The sequence below is a fragment of the Phaethon aethereus genome (assembly GCF_964289735.1).
Source record: "Phaethon aethereus genome assembly, chromosome: 25".
Lineage (NCBI taxonomy): Eukaryota > Metazoa > Chordata > Aves > Phaethontiformes > Phaethontidae > Phaethon > Phaethon aethereus.
In genome coordinates, this window is record NC_138601.1 from 2,284,437 (window position 1) to 2,298,434 (window position 13,998).

A 13,998-nucleotide genomic window follows, 5' to 3' on the forward strand; every position below is an offset into this window, starting at 1 on the left:
ATGTAAGCTGCGCCGCAAAGCACACCGGAAGCACGCGTGTAGGCAGGGCGGGCCGCGGCGGTGCGGACGTTATGCGGCCGTAGGGATCGTTTCTTACTTAACGGCACCACTGGTTTCGTAATTCTGCGCCGGCATGGTTTCCGCTCCGCGCAGAGGCGGGTGCCGCGGGCTTAGCCCCGGACGACGCGTTTCTTCTCTCGTTGCTGGAACCTCGCGGGTGTTGGAGAAGGCGGAAGGGACGCGGGCGCCTTCCCTCCTGCCGCCGCGCTCCCCCCTCAGCGGGTGCCGCAAGCCCCCCGTCTCTCACGCCCAGCTCTCCCCATCCTTCTCCGTGCCCCCCCACGGCTGCCTGTCGCCGGTCTGTAACTCTTCGGCGCGCTGGAGGTTTGATGTAAAACGTACAGTTTTAGCAAGGCACGCTGAATTCGGGGGGGGGTTTAGTTCCCACGGTATCAACCTGCACGTGGGGACCGGCGGGGGGAAAAGGAGCGGCATGGGGGCTTTCGGGTCCCCCGCAATCCCGAGCAGCCGGGCTGGGCGTGTTGAGGTGCCTCCTGAAAGGGGGTTAGATCCACGGCCCGTCCCTCCAGGCGCTGGTAGGTGGGTGCTGTCACGGCCCTGCCGGGGTGGCTGGGAGCTGCCGTCCCCACCCCGCTCAGGGGTTTGGGAATCTCCCATTTTGCCTGCTGAAGGCAATCAAATATTTAATGCACTGTGCGTGCTGCTTTTTTTTTTTGAAAGCTGCTTTGTTGATGAGGTTTCCCAGGAAATACCTTATTTAAGCGAAGGCGCATTTTTCATCCAGAAAACTCTTGAGCAGCTTTAGCGAGCGCTTCGTAAGGGGTGAATCGCATCAGGCATCGAACGCTGACGACGCAAGGAGAGGGGAAAATAAAGACCCAGGCTTCTCCTTTTGAAGCGCGTAGCTGCGTTCCCGGCCTCGACAGGAGCGGCACTCGGGGAGCGTCAGCAGCGGCTACGGGAGCCCGATGCCTCCTGCCCGCCGCGGGCCGGGGGACGGTGCTGCCCGAGCTTTCGCGGGCAGCGTCCCTGTGCCGGGGCGGGCCGGGAGGGGACGAGTTAATAGCCCAAGCATGGTAGGGAGATGGCGGTTTACAGCTGAAGTTTAGGTGCCCTAAGTGCACCTCTCCCGCCCCAAAGTCCAACGCCTTCGGCTTGAAGATGATGGTCGTGTGAGGGTGGGGGCTTGGGGGGCGGGTGGGCGTTTCGCCCCGGTTCAGCTGGGGGGTGAAGCTTCCATTAGTTTTTGATCCCTTTCTTGGATTTCACGTGAGAGAGGATAATTACGTTCACTTTTTAATTCGACCCCGTTGCCCAGGGCTGGAGGACGGGGGCTGTCGGGGTACACCGCTAAGTGATGTCTCAAAACCGCTTCTTGGGGCTTTCCCACCGTAAAGTAAGAGCTTTGGGGTGCAGACCCCGGGCGAGGTGAGGCTGTCTGCCTGGGACGTGACCCCCATTAACCTGCTTTTTAGCTGCTTAGGTATTTTGTTGAAATCTGGCTGTTACCCCAAGTTCCCGATGAAGGAGAACAGCCCTGGAGAGGGGAGGGGAGGAGCAGCCCCTGCCCCATCACCCCGGGGATCCTCCTTTGCCCAGGAGCACGGGGACCAAATGGTTTTGCTGGAAGAGACGGGAATATTTTACAGCTCGCTGACTTTCCGGAAAGCGCTCTCTGGCTAGCAAGGACGGATGCACAAATGCCCCAGTTATTAAATAAATGAAGAACGAACCGCAGCTCGCCAGCACCGCTCTGGGACCGCTTGACCTTGGGTTCAAGTCGGAATAAATGCATTTTAAGAATGAGAGAGCCAAACATTTAATGGACTGGGTTTCCACCTCGGCTAGAGGGGAAGGAATATACCTGGATCTACCGCAGACACATTGTGAAAAAAGCCCATCGGTGCTGTGGCAGCTGCTGTCTTCTTCGGAAAGCGGCTTTTACGGTTCAGACGTGAATAAAAGGAAGCGTGTCGGTGCACCGGCCGGACGCCAGCAGACCAGAGTATTAACAGCTGACTTTGCTTTTGCCTTGCGAGGTGCCATCGGACATACGTGGCGCTTTTCGCTGGGAATATGGAGATAATAACGAATCTTCTTTCTCATTCAAAGGGCAAAAATAGCGTCGCTGACGCAACTCGCCAGCGTGGTGGTGTAATACGTGGTACCGCACGGTTCCCAAAACCGAAAGCAAGCGGCTCTGTGGTTTGCACTGGTAAATAGATGTCGGTGTGAGCTGCAGAGAAAAACGGCACCTGGGCAAGTCTGGGCCGGAAAAGATTGAAAGCCACTTTTTAAGTGGAGTGGTTGAATTTTCAGCGGAACGATGCGGGATTGCAGTTTGTAGCCTGGTCCTTCTCTTGCAGATTAAAAAATGGCTTTTGAAAAGCCACTTCTTCCAGCTTCTGAGGTGATTCACCTGGACACAGACCACGAGGTACAAAACTATATTAGAAACATGCCGTAAAACCTTTGCTGGTTTTGAAGGCTGGAAAAAATTCACGGTATCAAGTGTCACTTGACTGCAGATAATTTTGAAAAATCATACAGTGAGAAAGGACCTGCCAGAGCCGTGTTTAACTCATCTGACCTTTCCTGGCATTAAAATGCCCGGAGGACTTGTTCTGACCTTCGACTATGGAAATTTGCCTTTTGATCCTGACTTGAGATCTCCTTTATTCGTGTCTGACTTCTTTATAGTCTCCCTTTTCCATAGCTTTGATCCATCTTAACGTCTCATCTCAGCCAAGACCACCTGCGTCGGGAGAGTTCGGCGACGCCGACAGCCCTTACGTCTCTAAAGAGCAAGGAGCGGTTTGAGAAAACATCCTGTTTGTCTCATGCTTTCGCTGTGTGAGACCTCAGAGTTTCACAAGGCAGCTTTTGAAAACCCGGTGTGGTTTAGGACGTCGTCGCGTCCCTTCGGTGCACGCGCCAGTAACGCAGCGCGTGCTGAATGAGCGCCGCGCCGCCCACCGCGCGCGTTCGTCCCCGGCGGATCTGGCTGCTCTTGAGTTCTGAGCAAAGAGGAGCAATCTGCACCCGAAAATGGGTCCCGGTTAATCTCCTCAGCCGGTGCTGGTAACCGACCCCGCGGGAGGAAGGGTGCTGCCAGCTGCAGCCTCGGGGCCGCGCCGGAGCGGGACGGCTGGGTGGAGGGGGGTTCCTCTGGCGGTGCTGCTGCGGTCCCGCAGCCAGTGCGAGCAGGCAAAGAGGGCGTTAAGTTATTTTCTGGGGTGCACAGGATAAGAAATCATTGCTTTTAACCTCTCGTAGCTACCTGAGCCAGGGTGTTTTGATAAGAGCTGGATGGGAAAAGGTGTTTTCTCCCTCGGATGGCAGGGATTTGAGCAGAGCAAGGAAGGATGAAGCGTGCCGAGGAGTCACAGGGGTGATGCTGGCAAAATCATCCGAGTCTTACTTAGCGAAATTTATGTTCCAAGTCTGTAAATCTCTTCTGGATGTGGGACCCGGTGCTTTGAAGCTGCGCACACTTCAAACGTTCCTGCCCCGGAGCGCCGGCAGTCCCCGGAACGAAAAACCCACCCAGGATTATGCACGTGCCGTGGCTCCCCAGGGACGGCGCGTGCCCCAGCCCCCCGGCGCGGGGGGTGCCTCCCCGCACCGCCGGCGGCGCGGCCCGCGCCCGCCCTGCGCCCCGAGCTCCCCGCCGCCGCTTCGCCCCTCGCTCAAAGCTGGGGCTGCGGAAGATGCGCGCGGGGTTGCGGTGCGGGTTTCGCGCTTGCCCGTGTCGGGCAGCCAGACGTTCCTCGTTTTGCCTGCGGTTAACCTACCGCGGGGTTCATTTTCACAGCGAGAACGATGGCTTTTCCTTTGAGCCCAAATACCCCCAGTATCGTCGTCCCGCAAGTGGCAGAAAACCACGCGTGGTCAGACGAGATAGATCTCCCCCATCCCTCCCCTGCCAAATACGCTGCCTGCAAAGCCGGTGTGCTCTGTACCCTCGTGCAGGAGACACTTATCTTTTCCAAAAATGGCACCTGTTGTAACTCAGATATATAAGTGTTTATTACCTATGTTAAAGCCAATGTCGTTTTAGACCCTGCTCGTTTTTTCCCACCTCTGTGCCAGCCGGTAGCAGTGAGCGCCACAGCCTGGAGTGACCCACAGCAGCGAGATCCCACGTTGCCTGGAAAACTGCTTTAACCCGCCTTGAAATCCTCAGTATTTCTGTTTGTCTCTTTGGCTGCCCTTAGGAAGCGGAGCCTTGAATGCTGCTTTTTTTCCAGACCTCCAGTTTCTCTCTCCGCTTCTTGCGAATTTGCTTCACGCAGAACATAGCTGCTGCTTTTTGGCTTTCTTTTTTACAGTCTCCCTTCATCTGTGAGCCTTTTTATTTGGGGGTTTTTTTCATTGCTGACGCCCCTCAAAAGCTGCAGCCGGTATCCAGATGAGGCTGCAGCCCTGACTTATATAAGGTGTTACAATTTTTTCACTATTCTGCACCCTGCTCCTAACGCTTCCGAACATCTTGTTTGCAGCTGCACGCTCTCCTGAAGCCGCAACCAAGCAGCCCACGGTGATGCCTGCCTTTCCAGAAAGAGCCCTTGATCTAAACTCTAGAAAGATTTGAGCGTTTTAAAAAAAAAGCCCTTCTGGAAAATACTCCGTTCGGTTTATCACTGCTGAGCCCTCGTTTCACACTGCATTGCGTGCTTAGCCTCGTCTAAATCCCTCTGGTTTGCGGTCGTGAAAATCAGGCACTGGCTGTACTCAGGTTTGCCATCTCCTACCCAAATTTTGCTTCCTGCAGAGAACTTAGTTCCTGCCCCGTGGCTGTGTGAGCTGCGTCCATAGGCGGGCGGCACCTCACTTAAAGACCCTGGAAAAGCTGTATAAACTGCCCGTTCCTGCCGTCTTCCCAGCCCTGTGAGTGATGGGGCTGCATCTCCGGAGCCCCCAGACGGTGGCCGGGTACCGCTGTCCCCGGGCGCGGCGTCTTCCCGCGTGGCTGCAGCGTTCTGTGCTTCCTGACGGGCCTCGCAGCTACAAATGAAGAATATCTCATCACGGAGGGCTTTGCTGCATTTTCATGCCTGTTACAGCTCCTTGCAAGGCGTTCCAGGTCACCTCTGTTTGCACTTGAGCATCTCGTATGTTTAACATTTATTTAACTATAGACGTATTTCACTTTCTAGTCTTACACCGCTGTCTTCGCAGAAACTCCCTCTGATCTTTCTCCACCCTCTCCCTTCACCGTTTGCTTCCCACCGCTTACTGGCGACATTGCTGCTTTGGTATTAGCAGCAGCGCTGACAGATGTCTGCGGCCGTTTATGCGCTACTTGGCTTGTGTTTTCCCTCGGGTCCTGGATTAAATGCTCGGTCAAAACTCTAATATTTCATGGGCCAGTAGTCTGCTTCCACTTGGAGTCATCCCTTCTCTGCTGGTTTCCCTTTTGCCAGCGTTTACCCGGGTGTCTGACCAGCCAGCGCTGTATTCCTAACGATGCTCTCGCTCCGGGCTGTGGTTCTCCCGTACGCACGGACGCTGTTCACGCGATGCGCGATGCTCACGGTGCTTCGCACACGCATGCTCGCTCCCGGAGCCGTCGGCTCGACTACCCGCCATTGCCTCCTCTAATGAACGCAAGTCGGTGGATGGGCGAAGGGAGCTGATAAAGGCAGTTTGGACGCTACGATGGTTTGGAGCAGACGAAGGAAGAGAAGTCGCCCGGTCCTGCGGAATCCACCGAGCCACGAGATCCAAAGAGCAAGGAGAAGCCCCAGCCCACAACCAGCTGAGACCAGCGGCTTGGCTTGTACCGCCAGGATGTCGAGAGAGGCTGTTTCCACCCAGAAATACTGTTTGCAGTTATATAGAGAGACCTGTGTTTTCAGAAAACACCAACACCTTGGTGTTTATTATTTACAGAAATAATTATCATGTGGTTCATAATAGACAGAAACTACCATGCGGTTCCCTGGCAGGACTGGAGCAGCGCTGGGGTTGATCCTGACTTGCCCATGAAAGCTCCTTCTTGTCCTTTACTCTTTTCCAGGCGGTTTCACACCTGGATGCTGGGGGCTCGCAGAGTGTCAGCCAGCGCTTGCGTCTCGCTGTGTCTTCTAATGGAATAACTTAAAAATAAGTAATCTTATTTCCCAGAAGATGCCCGGCGGCAGCAGCATCCGTCGGTTTGTCCTAATTGACTCGCCTTCCGTCGGTGTGCGGGTTACGTCGGGGCTTGGTAAAGAGCCAAAGCTGCCATCCGACGGGGCTGGTCTGGGGCAGAGCTCTGCTTGATACAGAGCAGAGCTGGTCTTGGTACATGAGCTCTGCTCATGCCGTTACATGAGCACTGAGATCTTGTAGGTGGTCTCCTAAACGTCTGTCTGTACGAGACAGACAGCAGAAGTGGCTCGGCAGCCTGTTCAGGATTTACTAAAATAGAGTCTGATGCCTGGAACAAATTCTCCTACACAGCCTGTAGTAAGGGTCAGGCTAGTGACAGCTCCGGAGCCTCCCGGCCATCCCGCTGTAGGATCTACAGGGGAGGGCTCTGCCGCCGGCAGACGCGGCAGCTCCGCAGGGTGCTGGGGTGCAGTAAGTACAAGGGGGGTGAAAGCAAAAGGATGAGGGCAGGGGCCTTCTCCAGGCAGCAAAAACTTTCCAACTGTCTTTTGAGGACGTAACGTGCGGGCAGCCGTTGCCTGTTGAGCGGAGGGGCGAGCCTGGACATTGCTTCTGAGACGGAACCGGGTCAAGGATCCTTGAATCAAGCAGATCTACAGGATGAAAGAAGAGCCTGGCGCTTGGATTGCTGTGGCAGTTTGCTCATCTGTGGTTAAAAGACGGACATGGAAAGTTGGAGAATTTGGGTTTAGTTTTCAATTCTGGCACTGTTTTCTGTGACCTTGGGCACGTTACGTAGCTTTCTGCGCAGTGACTGTGTCTTCAACCGCAGAACAGTCGTAAAAACATTCGGTTCTGCCCCGTAATCTTTAAATGACAAGATCTTCCACCTCTAATACAAAACCCAGCTGGTCCTTTAAATTGCCAGAAGGCCAGAAGATTATTTGTAAGTAATTAGTACATTCGTAAATGTTCCTTAAATGCTAACCGTCGTTGAAATGCTTAAGGAATTAAAACATGGACGGTGAATAGGAGTGTGTTTCCAAGCTTGAAATTTAATAGTGCAAACTTTCTTCCATCTTAATTTCACCTTTCCCTGGCCAAATCATCTTATTGAGATGGAGAGGTGGAAGAGCAAAGTACTGTGGTGGGACAGGTTTGTGCGGTGAAAACTCCATTTTTAGCCCAAGTTTGAGTGGAAGTGGGACTTGTCTCTGCCTTTGCCGCCTTCGGTGTTGTGCTCGGGGTCTTGCAGAGCACTGGTGACCCCCAAAGAGTATTTTCACTGTGTGTTGCCCTTGTCTGTGAAAGACTTTGTTGGACTTCCAGGATTAGGGTGGACCGTCTGCTTCTCAGACTCTTCCTTTGGGATCTAAATTCTGCAGGAACTTGGGGAAGCATCTCCCCAGCTGTGCTACTTGGTGAAATCTCATCGTAGCAATGAGATTTGGAAGGTCTTTCAGTCTGGTTGATGCAGGCAGCTGTTTTCTCCCTTTTGGCCAATAAATAAACCATCCTACTGCAGGGCAGCCAGCAGCTGTCATCTTCCCTTTTTGCCGCTGCACCAACAGATGTGATGCTGATGTGACTGATGGACTGGAAACCAAACTGACATTTCTTCCAACCTCTTCCTCGTTGGCAATTGCCCAATGACAGGAGCGGCATCCAAGAGACTCAAGGTCCCAGCACGTCGAGCTGCTTGTTGGAGCTGGTGGCAGGGTTCAGCGTTGCGTTGCCTACTGGAGAAGACCAAGGATGGGGTTTGTAATCCCTGTGTGGACTTGCAGAGGGGGTCGTTCTTTGGATGCCGTTCGAGAGCCATCCTGCTCCCCTGGCAAAAGATTTTGAGGCTGAAACCCATTCTCAGATGAAGAAAAGCGACGTATGATCAAGAGCGAATGAGTACTATCACGGTGGGGTCTGGAAAACGTGGTGGGGGAAGTGAAACACTTTTTTAATGGAAATGTTACATGGGGTGAAGATCAGAGCATCTTCTCCAGACCCCACTACCCCAGGACAACATTAGCTTCACATGTTGAGTGGATTCTCCTCATTCCAGCAGGGGCTGGGACCTGGGGAGATTCAGCTTCTTGCTTAAGGTCCCACAGCCACAAGGCTCAAAATACATCAAGGACCTTCCGATTTCCAGGCCTGGGTCCTGCTTGTGGTCAACCTTCAGACATTCTGGTTTGGGCACCTTATCGCTGACCAAAAGGGTCGACAGAGTTTGACTATTAACAGCGACAGACTCTCTGTCTTCTTACCTAGAATTTGATGAGGGCTGTGGGAGAGGAGAAGGAAAGTCGTTAGCGCTGATCCTCGCTACAGACACTTGATGCTAAACCCGCTCTCCAAGCACATGATGGCAGGAATCTCCGAGAGGCTCCTCTGCGTATGTGGCTCATTCTGCTAAGACACGGTAAAAATAGCAAACTAAGCAGGGATTTTAGCCTCAACTCGCTGAGACGAGAGTAAATAAGCATTAAATACCTGGGACAACGTGAGGGCTTTGTGTGCTGCTGCCCTGCCGGGACCCCTCCAGCCGAACACCCGTTCATTTTTACGGAAGCGGTGAACATGTTAATTATTTGGAAGCTGCATAAAAATGCGGCTTATGGGATGTGATGTGCCTTGAACAGTCTTAACGAAGCGAAAACGAAGCCTGCGCTGTGTCATTGAAAATACCGTTAACGGCTTAAGCAGGGCAAGACCTCAGTGTATTCAGAGCATCGAGGGAGGCGGTGGAGTTGATGCCACCGAGTCGTTAAACCACTCGATATTATACTGAGAAATTCTGAAAATTCAGGGATTTGAAGTGCGGGGGAGGTCGCAGGAGGGATTTCCCAAAGGCCAAGTCCCTGGATATCTCCTCCCGCTTCCCCACGCTGTTGCTGGCTCGGGGCGACGGATCTGCCGCAGGCGTTTCTCCTGCCTCATGACGGTGCGAGGGGCTCGTGGCTGGAGCTCGTGCATCAGCGCGGCCGCACCTCGGCTCCATCCCTGGCCAAGGGAGCAGCCGGGCGTTGCGCTGCTTACGCTGCAAGGAAAATTACTTGTGATACAGAACAGAGACTTTTACGGCCTTCAGCAAAGGGGGGACACCCTTGCCGGCCATCCCTGACCCTCTCTCGGATGGAGCCGAGAGGGACGGCAATCTGGCCGGGCTGCCCCGATGCCCTGCGCCGGCACTGACCCCAGCAGCGAGGAAAAACCAGTTCCGGTGGCAGAAACTCCTGATTCCGCTTGTGAGAATCATTTTTAGCACCAAAGCCGGGTTAAAAGGTTAAAAAGCTGGGGAAGGGTTTCCAGGGACGGTTTTGTCCCAGCTCCTGTGCCCGGCCAGCTTCCGCCTCCGTCCAGGGAGCCCTGACCGCAGGAGGCTGCGCGGTTTGTCTGTCTGTCCGTCTGTCTGCCTCCCTGGAGAGGGAATAAAAAAAAAAACCCCAAGCCCTACCTGTGATCCTTTTGCTGTACTTTTAACCTCCGAGCTGAGAGCAAGGGACGTCGTCGTCTTTGTTCTAATCGTAGAGGTAGGAGGGATTGCTCGCGAGGTCGTCGGGCGAGCGGCGGCCGAGCTGGCCGCAGACCCCAGGCCTCCGGCAGCCCGACCTTTGCTTCGCCCGAGAAGCGATATTTGCCGCTCGGCACTGATCCCGATGCCGAAGGCCCTGGGTGCGCGTCTCCCTGCATGGGAGACCTTCACGTGTGGGAGCGGGGCTCAACCGAGCCCGAAAGCTGGGCTTGGAGCTGAGGCTCGGCTTAACACGGTGCGCTGGCTTTGATGTGGGACGCGTCCTGACCCGAAAGCGCCTCTCCCTGCCTTGCACCGCGGTCTGAGCAACGGTGCCACGCGCGTCCCGTCCCTCCTGCCTGACTCTTCTTTCCCCTTTTGCCTTCGCAGCGAGAAGCGCGCGCTGCAAGTCAGCGTCACCAACCCGGTCCAGTGCAGCCTGCACGGGCGGAAATGCACCGTCTCCGTGGAGACCAAGATTAACCAATCCCAACCGGATTTCACCAAGCATCGTTCCGGTTTCGTCCTCTGCGTACCGGGGAATTAGCATCCCCCTCCGCGTGGCGCAGCGGGCCCGGCGAGAGAGCGAGCGAGAGCGGAGGAACGACGGACGGGAGCTTGGATCGCCCTCCCATGCCTCGGACTTTTCCAGGGGATCGATTTAGCGATGCTCAGCTGTGACGCGGCCATGCACCTGAACTAAGGCTGAGCAAACCCAAATTCGGGAGAGGGTTTTACTACCACATGCAACGAAGGCTTAAAATAGCCAATGGCCTGTTACCCATCTTACAAAACAGGCCAGAATATCAGGAAAGTGCTTCTGAATTAGTCCAAAAAAAAGCATTTATAGGTACTTACACCCTTTCCTCCCTTTCCCCCACTGGGTTCTTAAACCCTCTCCGCTGTTCCCTTCTGAGTTTTTTTTCCGTGTGTCCTTTTTTTGCAATATTACGCAGCCTCCACCGGAGGAACCAAAGATACCTGGCTCAGGGAGTCTGGTTCTGTGAGGCCAAATCCCGATGGAACCAGAGCCAGGTTTGGAAAGGAAGGCCGGCTTCCCCCACTGGGGAGACACGCCGCGTTCTTCCAGCCCTGCCGGCACGCCCGGCGTTGGGGTGGTACGTGGACACGCACCTCTAGGCTCGCTGCTTTCCTGCCTGGGGTTCGTTAACCCATCAAGGCACCTTGGTTGGAGACGGCTCCGCCAGCAGAAAGGAGAGTGGGATTCACCGTGCAGAGGTTTTGGGTTTTTAATCCCGCGTTGCTTTTGCCTTAATTACTCTCTCCGGTGACCTAAAAGCCGGTGGGTTCCCATTTGGACCAAGTGGCCTTGTTGAATTTTTAGATGATCCACGTGGTTTTGTGTTAGTCCCAGCGATGAGGTTCAGGGAGGGCTAAAAGGACCCGCTGGGGGGGTGAGGCCAGAAACACATGGAGCTTGGGGGCCGAGGCCGCGGCTCCATCGCTTTGCGCTATTTAACTCCGGGCACGTCCGCCCGCGCCAGGCGAGGGGCAGCAGCACGAACCCGACAGCAAACATCAGGCCCTTCCCTTCAGAGAGCTTTCCCGGGTCTTCCCGGCTGCGGGCGCTGGGCGTTGGGCATCACCTTGGCTTGTCTGGTGGCACCACGTTTCCCCGCTGCGCGGCGCCCGCGTCTGCTCGGCTCAGATAACCTTGAGCTTGGCGTTTACGGGAGGGCCGTATACACGACCAAGCTTTTTCTTTCCGCGGCGTATCGGGCTGCTGCTGTAGGTTTTGAGTGGAGGAGGCTGCGTGTCATTGCGGGGCTGTTGGGATGACGCGTACGGAGTCCTGGCACTGCTGGTCAGGTCAGGATCTCCAGCCCCTCGGACGCAGGGGGTCTTGCGGCTGACCCCACCTTGGGGACTGCCTGTTCCCAGCCCAGCCAGCAAACGGGGAGCAGTCATTTAATTGAGCGTTTTAGGGACCAGAGAGCCTGGAAGAGGCTCTTCACCTAACGACCTGTTGATGAAAGGCTTCCCAAAGCCACGCCACGGGCACGGGGCGCAGGGACAGGTCGCCACAGGGTTTGTGCCCAACCACTGCCGCCGAGTCCCGAGGTGAAGGGTACCGGCAGTGCAGAGCAGCTCTAGCTCCGTATTTTAGTGGGACAAGCGTAAGGCCTCCTCCCCTGCGCTTTGCCGGGGGGCCCCACGCCGGAGCCTCCCGTGCCCGCAGCCCCCAGCCTCGGACCAGCCTCTGGCAGCATCCCAGTGCCGCATCCCGGCCACCGGCACTCGCTCCCGGGAAGCGGCTCCGGGCTGGAGCGGGGTCCCGCGCCGGAGCGCTCCGCGCATCGGCTCTGCCCTGAGCCCTCGGGAAGAAGCTCTTCCAGATGCCGGCAAACACAAGTCACCCCCCACCGCTGCGGCCATCGGCATCCGGGAGGCGACGTCCCACCCAGCTCTGAACCTCGCCGCGCAGACGCACACGAGCAGCTTGGGACCACCCAGGACCCTCCGCCGCCTCTTTTCATCCCAGCACCTGCTCCTCGGGCCGAGCGCTGCCAGCGCGGAGCCGCGGGGCAGCCCGGCTGCCCTGCGAAGCTCCCGGGGAAGCAGCAGAAGGAAAATCCTCCTCGTTGCGGTGCCTTTCTATTTGCACTTCCCGCTTTTTGTATCTACTAGTCCAGACGTGCCCCCCCAGTAACACTAACCCGTAGGCAAGGTAGCGGCAGGAGTTTTAATCAGCACTTTTATACACTATCCCTCCAACGAAATGGTTGTATCGAATCATGATGGACAGCAGTAAATCGCAGGTTTAGGAAAATTCTAGTACTACGAGATGGCGATGTTGTATGTGATGAAATGTGTCTTTATAAAATATATCTGTTCCTGCTCTGGTTTTATATATATATATATAAAAAATATATATAAAATATATATATTCCTGTTTTTCTCCCATAAATTAAGTATTTCTAAATTGAATTTCGATTTTCAGCCTGGGGCAATAACGCAATGAACCCTTTTTTCTTTTTTTTAAATTGCTGATGTTTTCATGTGTAAAAGAGCAGGAAAAAAACAAACCTACTATAATGAACCTGGGGGTTTGTTTACATAATTCACTGTAATTAATAAATAAAAAATCAATTAGTCGCAGCCCACTATGGTGGTGGCAGTTTCTGGCCGGCGCGGCGGCGCGGGGAAGATGATGCTCACGGAGCACGGATGGAAAGCGGAGTCTTGGCATCCCGCTAGCCCGGTTTTTCACCCCTCGTGTGCCAGGTACAACGCTGCTCCAGGCCCCGTCGCTCTCCCCAGCGCAGGGATGAGCCCGGCACCGGTAACGCGATTAAACCCGCGGCTGCGTTAAAGCCCTCTTTCGTCAAAGCAAATCCAATTTCCCAGCGCCGCGAACGGGGCGTCGGAGGTGTGGGATCGCAGAAAAGACTCCGCCACGAACCGCTGCTGTGTAATGGATGGTCAGTGCATTTTTATTTAATCAGCACAGTACAAAAATAAATAAAAATAAGGGGAGGGGATTAAATTACAGGCACACTGAGCCCCATGACACAGTCGGTCAGGTTATAAACCACACATACTTACAAACACACTATACACATACATACAAAATGAGACAAATATAAATTAATAAGTAACAATACCCACCAATTTGGTCAACAAAGATCTACAGAAGAGATTGCACTAAAAAAACATACGTACACATGTATCATTAGCAGGGTCCAATGTACAGCGATGAAGAGCTTCAAGTGAAAAATAAAAAAATAAAAATAAATGGCACGTTATTTCTCCCTCTCGTCTGCAAGTCTCGCGCTCGATGGACCAGAACTAAACTAGGACTGTGCACACGGAGAACAACAACAAAAAAAAAAAAACCAAAAAAAAAAACAAAAAACCCCCAAAAAACTTATCAGTCCCCAGGCCTGATAAGGGAATACCAGCTCAAGACTGCGGTACCGGGGTGGTGTCGGGTCTTTGTGCATGGGTGTAATTTTTACAGCCATCTCTCGTTAAGGTTTTTTCTTTTGATTATTATTTTTAATGCGGTTTTTTCCTTTTTTTTTTTTCTGAAGACACAAAATGCTCCTGTTCGCATGCGCAATACCACTGGAAAAGCAACAATGAAAGAATCGAGAAGGGGTTTTCTTTTTTTTTTTTTTCTTTTTTTTTTTTCTTTTTTTTTTTTTTGCCGTTTTCTCTCCCCCCCCCGTCGGTGCGTGGTTCGGCTGCGTGTGTCGGGTTGTGAAGTACGCGGGTAGCAGCATGGAGGCTCCGTCCTTGCACGCTCAGGTTGCTCCTCGACACAAATACTCCTGGTCAGTGCACGATGGGAACGAGACGTTTCACATTGATGCCGTGATACAGAAGCGGGTTTTTCCCTTCCCCCG

At 54.1% G+C, this 13,998-nt stretch overlaps 1 protein-coding gene across 1 annotated transcript in view; it reads left to right on the top strand.

Annotated features, from left to right (window-relative positions):
* Positions 1-10,266, top strand: part of MYO1D (myosin ID) — a gene marked incomplete at its 5' end in the record, with an annotated part of 162,143 nt that extends 151,877 nt beyond the window's left edge. The window contains one exon of the mRNA XM_082010667.1: positions 10,019-10,266. Coding sequence (XP_081866793.1) covers positions 10,019-10,175 — 157 coding nt within the window. The 3' untranslated portion in view covers positions 10,176-10,266. The remainder of the gene's footprint in view (positions 1-10,018) is intronic.
* Between the last annotated feature and the right edge of the window lie 3,732 nt (positions 10,267-13,998).